Below are 17,975 nucleotides of genomic sequence, written 5' to 3'. Positions count from 1 at the left end.
GAAAATTAATAAAATATAATTATAGAAGAAAAAAAAAGCAAAAAAAAAAAACACTCTTAGTGACCCATGAGCCCTGGTTGTATAGTTTGTAGGGAGTTGCACTCCTACCCCAAAGACAGCACCTCCAGCGGTTTGAATCCACCAGCTACCCATTGGGAGAGAGAGAGGAGATATGTCTTCTTACATGTGACATGTGTGGAAACCTGCTGGTCAGCTCTGAGTCAGTTCTCTGTCCACAACGCTGAGCTTTGGGACAACCAGTGAAGTAAACCCATTTAAAATAGGGGCAAAAGATAATGAACAGATGAAGGAAAGTACTGTCTGAAAGGAATGTATGATTGCTTGACAATTAACAATCAGAAACAAGGAGTGCAAAGTGAATTGGGGGAGGAGGAAGAGAAAGGGAGGGAGGAAAATACAGATTAATGAATTAATGGAAACCCCACCTTTCTGTAAACTTTCATTAAATCACAGTTAATAAAATATGTACAAAGGACAGACACTTCACAAAAGGTGAAACAACTGAAAGGACAAATTTTAAAAGATGGTCGCCTTCATTAGAAGTCAGATAAAATGGTGATTAAAAATCCCAGTGATATGTATTATATCCCCAACAGAACAGCTAAAAACATACAATGCCAAATGTTGGTGGTGATAGAGAAACAATAATTGTCATAGAAGATTGATCAAAGGACAAATTGATACATTAGTTTTGGAATATTGTTTGATAATCTCTCACTATGCTCAAAGCATCATACAGGAATACCTTAAGCCAACATTTCTTCTCCTAAATATAAACTGTGGCACATACATGATCTGGTCCACCAGTAATATTCATAGCAATATTATTCCTAAAAGCCAGAATAGGAGAGAAAGGAGGATAGTGATTGAAAGAGACTGTGAAATAGTCTTCTGGGATACTAATAATGTTCTGTATCTTGATCTGGATGGTGGTTACATGCATATGCTCATTTAGTTGTTCATTATGCTGTTTGTTTATGATCTTTGTACATTTTATGTTTTTTACTATAATAAAATTAGCCAGTCATAGAAATGATTGTTTATAGCTAATAAAGTAATACAGTTATCATAAATATGTTGTTGTGTTGTTGTTGTTGTTATGTGCTGTCGAGTTGCCTGCGACTCATAGCGACCCTATGTACAACAGCCCTAAACTCCGCTCTGTCCTGTGCCAATCGCACTGTCTCTGACACTCCCATCCCAATTATCCCAGTCACTGAATCAATCCACCTCATAGAGGGCCTTCCTCTCCTGCGCTGTCCCTCCACCCTCCCAAGCATGATGTCCCTCTCCAAGGACCGGTCTCTCCTCACAATATGTATACAGTATGTTAGACGGAGCCTCAGAATCCTTGCCTCCAAGAAGCCACCTGGTTTAACCCTTTCCAGGATAAATCTGTTTGTTTTCCTAGCAGTCCATGGTATTCTCAATACTCTTCTCCAGCACCACAGTTCAAAGGCATCAATTCTTCTATCCTCCTTGGTCATTGTCCAACTCTCTGATGCATAACAAGTGATTGCGAAGACCAAAGCCTGTATTAGACGCACCTTAGTCTCCAGAGAGACACCACTGCTCTTCAGCACTTTGGAGAGGTCCCTAACAGCAGACTTACCCATGGCAATGCGCCTTTTAATTTCCTGGCTGCTGGTGCCAAGACTGTTGACTATGGAGCCAAGCAAACTAAAGCTGTGTACAATCTCAATCTCTTCACCATCCATCCTGATGCTGCCAATTGGTCCAGTGGTGAGAATCTTTGTCTTCTTGACATTGAGCCTCAATCTATATTGTAGGCTGCAGTCCTTGACACTCTGTAGCAGGCGCTTCAGGTCCTCCTCAGTTTCAGCAAGCAGGGTTGTGTCATCCGCATAACACAGATTGTTGATAAATCGTCCACCAATCTTGACCCCACATTTCTCCTCATAGAGCCCCGCCTCCTGGATAATCTGTTCTGCATATAGGTTGAAAAGGTATGGAGATAGGATGCATCCCTGGCGTACGCCCTTCCCAATTTTGAACCATGCAGTGTTCCCTTGCTCTGTTCTAACGACTGCCTCCTGGTCCAAGTATAAGTTTCGCATTAGAACTATCAAGTGTTCTGGGATTCCCATTCTTCTCAGAGTCAGCCATAGTTTGTTATGATCTACACAGTCAAATGCCTTTGCATAGTCAATGAAACACAGACAGACATTCCTCTGGTATTCCCTGCTTTCAGCCAAGATCCATCTAACATCAGCTACAATATCTCTAGTACCATGACCCCTTCTAAACCCAGCCTGGACTTCTGGTAGTTCTCTGTTGATGTGCTGTTCCAGTCGTTTTTGGATAATCTGCAGTAAAATCTTGCTTGCTTGTGAAATCAGTGAGATTGTTCTGTAGTTTCCACATTCTGTTGGGTCACCTTTCTTTGGGATAGGAACAAATATCGATCTCTTCCAGTCAGTTGGCCAAGTGGTCGTTCTCCAGATTTCTTGACACAACTTGGTGAGCACGTCCAGGGCAGCATCTGTTAACTGAAATATGTCAGTTGGTATACCATCTATTCCTGGAGCCTTATTTTTTGCCATTTCCTTCAAAGCAGCCTGAACGTCTTTCATCATCATAGGCCCTTGCTCATATGTGGTTTCATGAAATTGTTCTGTGTCTTCCAATTCCTTTCGATACAGTGACTCAGAATATTCCTTCCATCTTCTTTTAATACTTCCGGGATCATTTATCATTCTGCCGAAAGCATCCTTGATTAAATATAAATATGAAAATATTTTGTATTTTATGGTCAAGAAGAAAGACACTAGTCACTATTGCTTAAGTTAAAGAATAAAAGTGCTCTCTGTCGGAGAAGGAGGGGCCATCACCTCCTGTACCAGTCAGATCCAATTTGATAGTACAGACACACAAAATAATAAAATAAAAAAAGAAAAAAGGTATAATACCATTAAAAAAAGGAATAAAAGTGCTAGATTTTATATAGCTATTGCTATAAAGGTAACCATTGGAACAAAAGTAAAAAAAACAACTTTCAAAATATTCTAAATTATCAGAAGAAACACAGACTATATAGAAAAATGGTATTCCCTTTCTAGTAAACTTAAAAGCATTCCAGAAATATAACAATTAAGACTAGTAGTGACCATCATAGCAATAAAATAAAGTAGGCTAAATGTAGGGGTTAAGCTTACAAAGGCAGGAGCTACCTAGATTTAAAAAAGCGAAGCAGGTAAACAGGGTAAACATGCCCTAACCATGTATGTTTACAAGGCAAGAAAACACGGGTAAGAGAACACTCTGCCCTAACCATGTATGTTTACAAGGCAAGAAAACACTTGATCGGATGGATGGTGGATAGATGGATGGGTGAATGGATGGATGGGTGGGTAGATGGGGTGTGTGTGGTATGTGTGCACGCGTGCATGTGCAAAACCTTTGTTCTTCCACTAACACTGCCTTCTGTTAAAGATATATTTATGGGAAGGTCAGCAAATAAGAAATAGCAAAATACATCTTAGATCCAAGTTATCATACAGCTTATGCAATAAGAAATTTTTCAATAAAAGCTATGAGGCTGTATAGGTTGAGAGGATGCTCATCTCTGAGTTCCTCTCCCCTTACCCTCTTGGCTAACTAAAGTCTTGAACCGTTCATTCCATAGCCTGGCACTTCCCTGCAGGTCAAAGAAATACAATAGCTAAACTCATACAGTAAGAGAGACTCAGTGAAAGACCATGGTAGTTTGGTACCCTTGGGAAAATGGACTATGTTGCTTCCTTGTAGCTAATGATGACTTGTTTGAGGGCTGAACAATTATTACTCATGTATAACTGCTACATATTAAGCCTAAAAGAAAATTTAAGTAAATTATTATAGAAGATTTATAGATACATATTTCAGACAGAAAATATCCTCTAGGGCAGTGGAATACATTTACAAATTAATAACAAAAGTTATTGTTATGTACCACCAAGTTGCTTGCAACTCATAGCAACCCTGTGTACAACAGGTTTAAATCCTGCTCTATCATGTGCCAATGTTATTGTCTCTGACACACCTACCGCCATTACCCCAGTCACTGAATCAATCCGTCTCATCCAGGGTCTTCCTCTCTTGCACTGTCCCTCCTCCCTCTCAAGCATGATGTCTTTCTCCAAGGACTGGTCCCACCTTGGAACATTCCAAAGCATGTCAGCTGAAACTTCAGAATCTTTGCCTCCAAAGAGCAGCCTGGTTTCACCTTTTTTAGGGCAAACCTGTGTGTTCTCCTAGCAGTTCTCAGAACCATCTGAGAAAGGTAGCCTTTCCTAATACTAGTACTGGTATTTGGACTTAGAAACTCCTAAACTCAAGAGATACAGCATCATGAGGCATTCAGAATCACAGAAACCCAGAGGGCTTGAGATATAACCCATCATGTCAAGGGCTGGAGCAGAGAAAGGGATTGGTTAAGGCACACGGGTTACAGGTGGAGACAACACTAAATCTATTGAATATTTCTGTAACTGGGGAAATATCCTTCATCTGCCCTTTTCTGTAAAATACATGTCTATTAGATACAGTTCTAAATTTGATCAGTCGAATTAAGACAGATTAGGACGAAGGATTGGCCAGCCAATTCCAAAATAACAGGCCTTCGAAAACCCTATGTACAATAACAAAAGTTGAAATTAATATTATATGCAACAATCAAAAAGCTTATGTGAATAATTAATACCTCTTTCAAAATATCCCTTAGGTCAATGAGAAAAATCAAGATTAAAAGGTAAGGAATATCTTAAAAAAAGAAATGCTGTTTGTCAGAACTTGTGGATTCATTTAAAGTAATATGTAGAAGATCTGTAAACCTTCAGTGTTTCCATTAATAAATGAGAAAGAGTGAAAAGTAATTAAATGTCTAACTTAAGAAGTTCAAAAAATACCAATAACATAAATACAAAGAAAATACTTAGTAAAAAGAAATGAATAAACAAGGGATCTAAGAAGCTGCTGTTCAAACAGAACAAGGAAATACTGCGTGGTTTAAATCAAGAAAGGTGTGCATCAGGGTTATATCCTTTTTCAAAACCTATTCAATATGTATGCTGAGCAAATGCAAGAAAGTAGACCTGATGAAGAATGTGGCATCAGAATTGGAAAAATACCTGTCATTACTTTTCCTAGTCAGATGATACAACACTAGTTACTGAAAGTGAAGACTTGACTTGAAACCCTTGCCGCAGAGGATCAAAGACTACAGCCTTTAAAATTATTACATTTAAATATCAATAAAAAGAAAACCTTACCACTGGACCATTAAGCAACATTATGATAGAGAAGACATTGACTTTTTTCAGTAATTTCATTTTACTTGGATTCACAATCAACACTTATGCTAACAACAGTTAAGAAATCAAAAGATGTGTTGCATTGCTCAGAACAGAGCAAGGGAACACTGCATGGTTCAAAATCAGGAAGGGCGTACGCCAGGGATGCATCCTATCTCCATACCTTTTCAACTTATATGCAGAACAGATTATCTGGGAGGCTGGGCTCTATGAGGAGAAATGTGGGGTCAAGATTGGTGGACTATTTATCAACAATCTGCGTTATGCGGATGACACAACCCTGCTTGCTGAAACTGAGGAGGACCTGAAGCGCCTGCTACAGAGTGTCAAGGACTGCAGCCTACAATATAGATTGAGGCTCAATGTCAAGAAGACAAAGATTCTCACCACTGGACCAATTGGCAGCATCAGGATGGATGGTGAAGAGATTGAGATTGTACACAGCTTTAGTTTGCTTGGCTCCACAGTCAACAGCCTTGGCACCAGTAGCCAGGAAATTAAAAGGCGCATTGCCACGGGAAAGTCTGCTGTTAGGGACCTCTCCAAAGTACTGAAGAGCAATGGTGTCTCTCTGGAGACTAAGGTGCGTCTGATACAGGCTATGGTCTTCGCAATCACTTGTTATGCATCAGAGAGTTGGACAATGACCAAGGAGGATAGAAGGAGAATTGATGCCTTTGAGCTGTGGTGCTGGAGAAGAGTATTGAGAATACCATGGACTGCTAGGAAAACAAACAGATTTGTCCTGGGAAGGGTTAAACTGGGTGGCTCCTTGGAGGCAAGGATTCTGAGGCTCCGTCTAACATACTTTGGACATGTTGTGAGGAGAGACCGGTCCTTGGAGAGGGACATCATGCTTGGGAGGGTGGAGGGACAGCGCAGGAGAGGAAGGCCCTCTATGAGGTGGATTGATTCAGTGACTGGGATAATTGGGATGGTAGTGTCAGAGACAGTGCGATTGGCACAGGACAGAGCAGAGTTTAGAGCTGTTGTACATAAGGTTGCTATGAGTTGCAAGTGACTTGACGGCACATAACAACAACAACAACAGGATCTTTTCCAAAGTGCTAAAAGAGCAACATTGTCCTTTTCAAGCCATGGTCTTTTCTCTTATTTCCTGTGTGTCTGAGAGTTGGACAGTAAATATTGACAGAAGTTGGAGGAGAGCACTGACTATCCTAATGGGCTGCCAAAAGGACAGACAAGTTCACCTTAGAAAACAATGCAAGCATAGTGCTCTTTAGAGGCAAGATGGTGAAATTTCATCTCATATACTTTGATCATATTGTCAGGAGAATCCAGTCCTTAGAATAGGACAGTATGCTGGGAAAGCTGGGTGATAAGAGGAAGACCCCCAGAAAGATGAGTTGATGCAGTGAATCTGTAACAGTGGGCTCAGGAAACCCAATATGTAAATTATAATGTTGTGGCTAGAATAAAAGAATCATATGATAATTATGGGATCTATGGAAAATGAATTTGGTTAAATTCACTTTTTTTTAAAATTGAAATTTTAATGGAAGTTTAGAGAGAACTTAGATTTCCATTCATTCATTCACTGTTGCCCATTTTTCTCCCTATCCTCCCTCCCCCTAGTTTGCTTTTCTCTTTGGGAAAGAAAAAAAATCTTTCGTTGTTATACAGTAATCCGTTTCCCGCCCACCCCAGTCCACCTTACTATGCAGCTCTCATTCTGGACTCTTGTCATGCCAATAATACTCAATCATATATTCCTTTTATACAGTTCTCTCCCTCGTCTCTTTCAATGCTGTGTGCATTATTTATCCCCTTTTTTTCTTAGTTTCCCCCTAACCCCCATCTCAGTCCTGTTTTATAACAGTGGCATTATGCAGTATTTGTCCTTTTGTGATTGAGATATTTCACTCAGCATATGTCCTCCATGGTCACCCATTTTGTATATTTCATGAGTTCCTTGTTTTTCAGTCACTTTTTTTTAAAGATTAACAAAATAGAAATAGATGAATTGTATCTCTACTGCAAAATACATGTTTCTTTCACAGTGAAAATAGTAAGAAAGGTTACAAGTGCTCATACTTTGAACAATGTTCTACTGTTTTGTATACTACTGATATACGAAATATGCACAAAATCACAAGATTAAGGTTCTTTATGACAAATTGGTTACAATGCTAAAAGAGTAGTTAGTTTATGGTGAATTACCTTATTACATTTTACCCAATTTGAAGCCAGCTCTAGTGGTCTAGTGCTGAGAAATTGCACTGCCAAGCCTAAGGCAGATGGTTCATATATGCCAATTACCCCACAGGAAACAGATGGACAGTCTCCTCCTGTGCAGTATAAGCTTCTGAAAACCCACCAGAGGGTCGGCTATTGGTTGGTTCCAACTCAGTGGCACACAACAACAACAACAACAACAACAACAAACGGAATGTAATATTGTAGTTGTTGTTATTGCGTGCCATCTGCACTCGACGGCATGCTGTAGTTGTTGTTGTTGTTAAGTCCTGTCAAGTCACAGGCGACTCATAGCGGCCCTATGAATTAGAGTCCTCAGTGCTTGGGTGCCTTTCATCCTCTCTCCTGGTTCATAGGGTTTCCAGAGGCAAACTATAATGGAAGTGGATGCCACTTCTCCTTCCACACTTGTTTTAATCGGGGAGCTCCACCCCACTCTCTGTCTGCATTGGGTAGCCAACCATTAACACATTTGACACATCAGTGTCAAAGTGTTCAACCTCACAGCAACCACAGTGACCGCGGTATGGCAACTTGTACACCAGGGCTATACGACCTAGAGGAATGTCTGAACAAAAACAATGAGAGACAGGCCCGAGGGCCGTGAATTAAAAGTCACTCACCTTTGGCTTGGTAGCATTACTTTCTGTCCACTGTGCCAGCTGATAGCTCTCTCTGTGTTGATATTATTATTGTTAAGTGCTGTGGAGTCGCATGTGACTCATTGCAACCCTATGAAGGAGAGTCCTCCATGCTTGGGTGTCTTTCATCCTCTCTTCAGGTTAAGTAGCTATAGTTAGCTCTTTAAAAAATAAACTACTTCTTTGTGTTCTTCATATGTATTGATTTGAAATATTTCCAGCATGCATTAACTAGTAGAATACAACTTGAAAATAATTTGTCATCGTCAGAAAATTGCCATAGACATTTTAACAGTACAGAGGCTATACAAAGCATACCCATTCCCAGTTCCATTTTGTTAACAATTTGGTTTATGTGGTTAGGATTCAAATTAAAAATTGATACTTTGATTCTTTAGGGTCAGTGGGGAGTGACAGCATCAGAAGAAGAAGAAGAAAACAAGAGGATTCAAGAATTTCAAGAGTCTATTCCAAAAATGTGTTCACAATTACGAATATTAACACATTTCTATCAGGTGCGTATTAGATTAACAAAATGCATATCAAGTTCATAATTGTAATGTTCCATAACTAATAGTTGCTTTAAAATTATTTAAAATTAATAATTTCAATCAATTTAGCAATTTAGCTCTTCTTTGTATACCTGTGAATATTAATCATAGTGCCTCTCAACTTCAGCTGTACATTTAAATCACTGGAGGAGTTTTTCTCTTGTAATGTAACCTAAGGCACTCTTATGGGTTAGTGCATTAAGAGTCTGCTCATGGAAAGGTCAGCATTTCTAAGCCACCAGCTGTTCCTTGGCAGAAAAGTGGGCAGTTTCCTCCTGTTAAAATTTTTCAGCTTTTGAAACTCAATAGAGGATGATGCCCAACTTGATGGCAGTGATTTGAGGGGAGCGTGAACATTATGATATTTAAAAGCCACCTGTCAATGCTTAACCAGTGTTGAGGACCATACACTTAAGAGATTGTAGTTTTTACCTTACTCTTAAGATCACTCACTTCTCTAGTGGTCAAAGTGATGACTTATGGAGGGTCTTTGGATTGAACGTGATGCCTTTAAGATTACACTGCACATATATTGAGGAGAATGCTAAAGAGACCAATAGCTAGCATCACAAGTGAAGAAGAATTACTTGTTTCAGGGAGTCAGCACCCTACTGACATTTCTAGAACTGTAAGAAACAAAAATAAGTCTGTTGGTGTTAAGCAAAAGCTATTACTGAGACAGGAAAAACTGATCTATGAAGTACACAAGTTCTTTTGTTTATTTTTAGTTGATCAGTCTGGTTTCTGATGTCATCTTTTTCTCAGAGTACTTCTAATGATGAAAATGTAGTTGAAAAAATTTTAAAAAGAATTGTTCCATTCAGCTTATGATGAATTACCAAAACGAGTAGAACATTGACTCACATCTTCATAAAATGTCTGAGTATATTCATATGGTTCAAAATAATAACCAAGGAAGGCACTCGCACTTCTTGAATAATCCAGTTTATTGCTGCTGTGATCTTCTACTTTCTGATTTTGTGTTTTTCTTCACCATAATTCAGAGTAGGGAGTTCTTTTACAAGTGAGGTTTTTTTCAACTTTGACCTAATTTTTTTTCCATTTAGTTGAACATATTTCATAAATGATAGTAATGACTTATTTCTGTCCAGTACAGATTTATTGTTTTATTAGATAGGTGTTTTGATATGAAATACCTTTCTATTTAAAAAATAAAATTTTTATTTTATACTGGTTCTCACACACACACATACACACACACACACCCCTGCCCATCCTCTCACTGAATTTTTCCCATTTCCTTTACCTACCTCTCTCTCCACACATCAAATTATGTGACCCTATGATCAATTGATCTCTCTCTCTCTCTCTCTCACACACACACTCACACTCACTCACATGCCCTGCCCATCCTCACTCCTCTGCTCCCACTTGCCTTGGATCCTCATATACATAATGGTTCATAATGGCCTTATACTATATTTGTTCTAATGAGACTGAGTTCACTTAGTATGATGCTATAACCCAGTCTCTCTCAAGTTAAGTAATAATTTACAAAATCATTGCTCCTGCATGCTTTGTGGTATCCATCGTGTGATGAAATAAATACCTTTGACTCATGATATATATTTAATTGTATTTCCTTAAAAATGAAGAGTGGGGGGGAAAGAATAGTGAGTGGTTGGTTCTGTACTATCAAAATAAGATGCTGTACAAGTACAGAGAAATAATACATGTTGAGTAAGATTTTATTATTTCTAAAAGACACAATAATGCTCTTTTTTATGTTTACATATTTCCCTGACACAGTTAATACATTTTTTGTAATCTTTATATAATCTCAGTTTTACTCTATGTCATTAACTGCTTAAAAGTAAATACCTAGAATAAAACATTTATGGAAAGAAAATTTACTTGTAATGCATTTTACATTATTGTATTTCAAAGTCATCCCTCTGTAGGGAGTTACTGTTTATATTTAATTTTGGAGGGGTTGGGTGTTATTTTTAACATAAAAAAATTTTTATTGTCATTTGTTTTTCATTGTTACACTCTCCTCTCCCACCCCGACCCCTCCCACATCCTTCCCTGCAATGCACCTCTTGTTCCAGACTATTATCATACAAATAATGCCTAATCATATATTCCTTTTGGACGTTTCTTTCCTTCATCTGTTCTAATGCAATGTTCATTTTCTGTCTGCTTTTTTCCAATTCTTTCCCTAAACCCTTCCTTTTTTATAACAGCAGTGTTATGCAGTATTTGTCCTTTTGTGACTGAGATATTTCACTCAGCATAACGTCCTCCAGATTCCCCACATGTTGTGTTTTGTTTTACGAGTTCTTTGATTTCAGTGCTGCATAATATTCCCTTGTATAAATATACCTTAGTTTTTCTATCCATTCTTTTGGATGTTTTGGGGCTTTTAAAAAAAATTTGCCCCTTCCTTTGTTGTTGGGAACTTGAGCTGCTTCTGTCTCTTTGATATTGTGAGTAACACAGCAATAAACATGAACGAGTGTGCATACATCTATTTGAGTCATGATTCTAGTTTCTTTCGGGTGTATTTCTAGTAGTGGAATTTCTGGGTCAAATGGTATTTCATAATGAGTGGTTGCATCATTTTACACTCCCAACAGCAGTGAATAAGAGTTCCAATCTCTCAAATCTCACCAGCATTTGTTGTTTGCTGCCCTTTTGAGCTTTGCTATTGTTCCTGGGGTGAGATGATATCTCATAGTTGTTTTGATTTGCGTCTCTCTGATAGCAAGGGACTTTGAACATTTCTTCATTGCTTTCTTTGCTATCTCAGTGTAGTCTTTGGCCAAGTGTCTGTTCATATCCTTTGCCTATTTTGTGATTGAGTTGTTTTACCTTCTTCTTATTGAGGTGCTAGAGTAGTCTGTAAATTTTAGAAATAAGTCATTGCCAAGTTCAGATATGTCATTACCAAATATTTTTTTCTAGTCTGTGAGTTTCCTTCTTTCCCTGTTGGAGAAGTTTTTTGATGTGCATAAGGTTTTGACTCTTAGAAAGTACCATTCTTCTGTCTTATTCTCTCCTGTTGTAGGTTTTTCATTATGCTTGTAATTGTAATTGTCCATGCCTTGGATTCAGGCTTCTAGAATCCTTTCTAGTTTTTCTCTGATGAATTTTAGAGTCTTTGATTTTCTAGGTCCCCGATCCATGTTGAGTTAGTTTTTGTGTAAGGTGTGAAGTGTGGATCTTGCTTAAATATTCTGCAGAGGGTTTTTCAATTTTGCCAACACTAATTGGTAAAGAGACTGTCCTCTCCCCACTTAACTGATTTTCCAACATTAGTTGACCATAGGGAGATGAGCTGAAGTCTGGGATCTCAGTTCCATTCCATTGATCTGTATGTCTTTCAGTATGTCGTCAATTCCTGTGGCTTTATTTTTTTGCCAGTTTCTTCAGAGCAGCTTGAACTTTCTCCTTGATGACCATAGGCTCTTTATCACATGTTAGTCCATGAAATTCTTCTGCATCAGCCAATTCTTTTTGGTATAGTGACTCTGTGTACTCTTTCCATCTTTTTTTGATGGTTTCTGGATCATCCAATATTATGCCCATACCATCCATCCTTAAGTATTGTAACTTGGGGCTTGAGTTTATTCTTCATTTCCTTCAGCTTAAGAAATTGGGAGGTGGGATTGTATAACAATGAAATATTTTTTCTTTTACTTTTCAAAGAGAAGAATGAACTGGGGAGGGGTGGACAGGGAGAAAAGTACAACAGTGGATGAATGGAAATCCAAAATCTCTGTAAATTTTCATTAAAATCAATAGTAAAAAAAATGAAAAGAAAAAAAAGCAATGCTGAGTGAATTCGTCCTTTTCAATTTTCAACTCCAGCCAGCTCTTTGCACATTTCATTATAATACTTTGCATTGTCTTCCATGCTACCCTTTGAAATCTTCTGTTCTGGTCCTTAACATCGTAATTTTTTTCCTGCTGCTTTTTTTGGTTACCATTTCCCTGTTATATTTTTTCCCCCTACCTTTGATTTTTAGCTTGTCTTTACCTACACTTTTAAAATGTGACTCATGTGGTCAACATATTGATGGGCTTTGTTTTTTTGTCCATGTGACTCATGTGGTCAACATATTGATGGGCTTTGTTTTTTTGTCCAGTGTGTTATTCTTTTTCTCTTCACTGGTTCATTTAATCAATTCACATTCAGTGTAACTATTGAGAGGCAAGGTTTTATTGACATCAGTTGTAAGAATGGTACAGGACTGGCCAGTGTTTTGTTCCATTGAATGTGGTGTCACTGAGAGTTAGAACCAATTTATCAGCACCTTACAACAGCATATGTTGTTTATCTACCAAATTTCTTTTGTCATCATTTTATGATTTTTTAAAATATTCTTTCATACTATGAAAGATAGAAAATATAATACTGAGTTTGATATTCACAATAAAAAGAATAGTAAGCTTAACAAAGTTTACTTTGCTGTTTTGCTTATTTTAGAACTTAAGGGCAAAAAATACTGCTTTCAAATAAAAGTTATTCTTTATTGCTGATAAGTTAACTACAACTCATAACAACCCTATGAACAATACATGTGAACTTTTCTCTGACCTGTACCATGCTCATGACCTTCAACATGCTTGAGCCCATTGTTACAGTCATTGTGTCTGTCCAGCTTGTTGAGGGTCTTCTTCTCTTTCCCTGAAAGACTAAAGTGCACTTGATTCAGGCAATAGACTTTTCTTTCACTTGGTATGAATAAGGATGACAATAAGAATTCATGCCTTTGTGCTGAGGAGAAGAACTGAATACTTCATGGACTTCCAAAAAAACAAACAGATATGTCTTAGAGAAAGTATAGCCAGAGTGCTTCTTGGAGGCAAGAATGACAAAGCTTCATCTCACATACTTTGAACATATTGAAGAGGCTATTCCTTGGAGAGATACATCATGCTTGGAAAGCTGGGAAATTGGCAAAACAAAGACCCTCAACCTGTTGGATTGACACAGTCATTGTATCAGTGGACTCAAATGTGTCAGAGATGATGAGGATGATACAGGATAAGGTAGGATTCAAATTGTTGTTCATAGAGTTACTATAAGTCATATTCATCTCAATGATAGTTACAACAGATCACCACCTTTCCCAGCATGATGTTTCTTTCCAGCAAGCCCAAACTATGTGAGTTCGAGTTCTCCATTCTTGCCTTGAAGGGACACCTAGATAATTTCTATTTGTAAAAATAAGAATCTCTTCTGTGACTCATACTTGACTCAACAGAACATAAAAATAACTACTTAGTAATATGAGCTGCCAATTGTAAATTTGGGCTTATGAAACAGCATTTTATTTGTTGGTTCACTTAGTGAGATAAGGTTGTTGACTTGGAAGGAAAAATAGCTATGAAAGGGATTAAAATTGGATATATTTTACAGCTTGTTCTGTAGGAATTAATGTTTTTCTCTTTCTTTTTAGGGTATTGTGCAGCAGTTTTTGGTGTTACTGACAACCAACTCTGATGAAAGTCTACAGTTTCTTAGCTTTAGATTGGACTTTAATGAACACTATAAGGCCAGAGAGCCAAGACTGCGTGTTTCTCTGGGATCCAGAGGGCGACGTAGTTCCCATATGTGAAGCATTCTGTATAATCACAAAGAGCTACAGAGAATGTTAATTGCGTTATTATACATAAAGGTCCACATTTAAATTGTAAGGCCAAATGGCATGCTGCGCAGTTTACCATTTCTGCCCACAAATACTTCAGGTGTTTTGATGGCACTGTGTTCTAGTAGAATTTGAGGTCATGTTTTTCTACATTCAAGTTGAATATATTTGTAAAATCATGAAGTTAAATAGATTGATTTGCACTACTCAAGTTTTATTTTTAAAATCTTCATATTTGAAAAACACCATACTTGTTGAGCCTCTAAGTTCTTCATTATATAATTTATATTTGTCACTTTGTAAAAAACAGCCAGCTTAGGGTGGTGCGAATTTCATCAGTTAATATGGTAATGAATGTTATTAACTAATTTTTAAACATCTTCTTTGTTAATATAATCAAGTCAGAACAAAATATCCATACCAAGAATATAGAATATTTTATTTTATCAACTGTTAACCTCTGTCAGAACCCATATATCTTAATGCTTTATATAAGTTTGTTATTTTTCTTTTCTTTTAAAGTTTACATTTTTATATTTAACTATTTCAGATAACTTCTAAAATAAGAGTGATGTGGAACAAAATATCCTTAACAGTGCATCTTAAATTTCTTGTAACTATTAGCTAAAGCAATGTGTAAATATGAATGATGAGAGAAGTAAATGAAGTATTTTATTTTCAAAATCCTAATATGCATTGGAAAGAAATTGACTTGGATAATGAAGATTTCTTTTCCCTTGCCTATTTTTTCATTGTAAATATTTATATACTACTGACTAGAGATATTGGGGGAAATGGTTTTTTGTTTGTTTTTGTACAAAATGTCATATCAGGTCATATACATTTGCCTTTATTATGTTCCATAAGTGAAAACTTAGGAAATTAAAAGCAATTATCTTTCAAGTGTATTGGTTATTTCTTGGTGAACCATTGTTTCAAGTGTATTGGTTATTTCTTGGTGAACCATTGTTCTCGTTTGCCATATGTGGAGATTGGAGTTGACAGTTTGGTTTCATATATGGTACATAAACAGAATTACTTAATTATCAGTACAACTAAAACATTAGTTATGTGTGCAACTTTAAATTGGAACAATCTACTTCTCAAAATTTGCATGTTGTTGTGTACCTTCGAGTAGGAAACAACCCATAGCTGATCCTCTTTTGTGACTTAATATCTGCACTTCCTTGTTGGTATAGAATCCATTTAAAATAAAAGAAATAGAGATTCTGGTCAATGTAATATGGAAGACATAGTAAAGATTGGAAATTCATAGAATATAAATTCTATTTTACTGTAAAAAGTCATAAAGTCAATAATGAGAAGCATGTTTCATTACTGGAAAATATTCCAAAGATTATAGTATATTATGTAGTTCCAAGAGAACTTTCCCAAAGTTAATTGACCATAAAACATAGTTTTATTATTGACCATTTTCTAAAACTGATCATTAGTAGAACTACTCTGAAATATGGTATTTTCCATTCAAGTATTAACCCCCATTAAGATTAAGAACCATCCAAATAAGTGGGTTATATCTGTAGATTATATAGAAAACAGCTTTGTAAAAGGTATCCTCTTTTGTACTGGCAGCCATGAAAGCCCTCACAAGTCTTACTATTATTATGGTTAGAGAAGTTGAGATGTTGTAACAGAAGATCAGGAAAGCATGAGTTTGTGTGATAAGGTAGTTAAGGCCTTGAGAGAATTCGCTGAAAAAAAAAAAAAAAGAATGTTAATGGACAGCGTTTTTCAGAATAAAGAATAACAACCAAAAAGTAAATCTGAATCAGTGAAGGTATTGATGGCTGGGCGTGCTCCAGATTTAGTTGGTGTTGAGATACAGAGAGTAGTGCATTAGAAGAGATTAAACCATTATTGAAAGCAGAATACCATTAGGATGACTCTGAAAGTGACACTTCATCTAGAAAATGGTGTCTTGGAGAGTTGCAAAGATTAGAAATACTTGTAATTTGGTTCTATGTTGTTATTAGATGCTGTTGATCCAACTCAGTTCATAGTACAACAGATGGAAACCTTACGTAATCCTGCACCATTCTTAGAATCTCTGCTCTGCTCAAGATTGTTGGCAGTCAGTGTCACTGTGTCAGCCTGTCTTTTAGAGGAACTTTCTCCCCCATGGCCCTCCACCATTCTAAGCATGAAGGCATCCCAGTGATTGGCCTTACCAGTACTTGCCTAAACATGTGAGACAGAGTCTCAATATCCTTGCCTCTAAGGAGTACCCTTACCAAACTTCTTATAAGAGTCATTTGTTACTTTGACAGTCTATTCAGTATTCAGTGTTCTTTGCCAAAATCATAATTCAGTCATCAATTATTTATTGGTCTTCCTTCTTCATTGCCAACTTTCAAAAATAAAAAATGAAGCAGTTGAAAAATTAAGTGATTTAGGTCAGGCATAGTTTTGTCTTTAAATTGACATCTGCTTTTCATTTTAAAGTCATATGTATCTTGACAGTAGATTTGCCCAAACTTTGTTTGATTTCTTCACTGCTGCTTCCATGAATGTTGATTCCATAGAAAACCAAAAGGGAATAGAATGCTCCATATTTCTCAAGCTGAACAGAACTAAAAAAAAGAAAAAATCAAAGCCTCATGTTAAAATACTGAAGGATTCATACCCAAAAAGGATTGTTTAAACATTGTACTTATTACATTAATCAATGGAAATTAGAGTTTAAAGGGGAAAAAAAAATACTGAAGGATTCTGTGGGGCAACATTTAGAAGGAAAGTAGTAGTCATTGACCAAAAAGAATTAATTGACAGCCATTTTAGGAAGATTAAGAACCAATGATAGTGAAGGGAAAAGCCCAGAGTGCACTGAGTGCATTAGTGAAGAGTAAGTGGCCAACAATTGATGTCATACCAGTTGAGGTATTTCAGCAAATGGATACAGCTCTAGATGTTCTGTTACACATTTGGAAGGCATCTTCTACCTGGCCAGCTGACTGGATGAGATCCATATTTGTGCCCATTCCTAAACAAGGTGATCCTCCAGGATGTGGAAATTACGAATATCATGTTCAAGTAAAATCTTGCTGATGATTATTCAAAACATCCAGAGAAGTTTATGACAGACAACTGCCAGAAATTCAAGCTGGATTCAGAAGCAGATGTGGAACAAGGTATATCATTGCTGATATGAGATGAATCTTGATGGAAAGCAGAGACTGTCAGAATACTACACTGTTGTGTTTTATTTACTGCGCAAAAACATTTTGACTGTGTAGATCATAGTAAATTATGTCTAATATTGAGAAGAATGGGAAGAACACTTAAATGTACTTGTGCAGAACTGTACACAAACAAGAAGCAGCTGTTTGAACATAGCAAGGGGATATTGCATAGCTAAAATCAGGAAAGGTGTACATCCTTCCCCCATATTTATTCCATTTCTATACAAGCACATACTTTGTGAAGCTTTAGTATATAAAGAAGAGTGTGGCATCAGGATTGGAGGGAAGGCTCATGAACAACCACTTTGCTGATGACAATCTTTCTTGCAGCAAGTGAAGAGGACTTGAAGCACTTACTGAAAGTCAAGACTATAGCCTTCAGTATAAATTAACCTTCAATATGAAAAAAAAATCC

At 37.0% G+C, this 17,975-nt stretch overlaps 1 protein-coding gene across 1 annotated transcript in view; it reads left to right on the top strand.

Annotated features, from left to right (window-relative positions):
• TUBGCP3 (tubulin, gamma complex associated protein 3) overlaps positions 1–14,330 on the top strand; it is a 130,284-nt gene extending 115,954 nt beyond the window's left edge. The window contains exons 21-22 of the mRNA XM_006883803.1: positions 8,590–8,706; positions 14,172–14,330. Of these exons, the coding sequence (XP_006883865.1) occupies positions 8,590–8,706; positions 14,172–14,330 (276 nt within the window). The remainder of the gene's footprint in view (positions 1–8,589; positions 8,707–14,171) is intronic.
• Positions 14,331–17,975: the final 3,645 nt, after the last annotated feature.

This window comes from Elephantulus edwardii, unplaced genomic scaffold (genome assembly GCF_000299155.1).
Source record: "Elephantulus edwardii isolate Elephantulus edwardi_28Jun2011 unplaced genomic scaffold, EleEdw1.0 scaffold00030, whole genome shotgun sequence".
NCBI lineage: Eukaryota > Metazoa > Chordata > Mammalia > Macroscelidea > Macroscelididae > Elephantulus > Elephantulus edwardii.
This window is presented reverse-complemented; position numbering and strand designations above follow the sequence as displayed.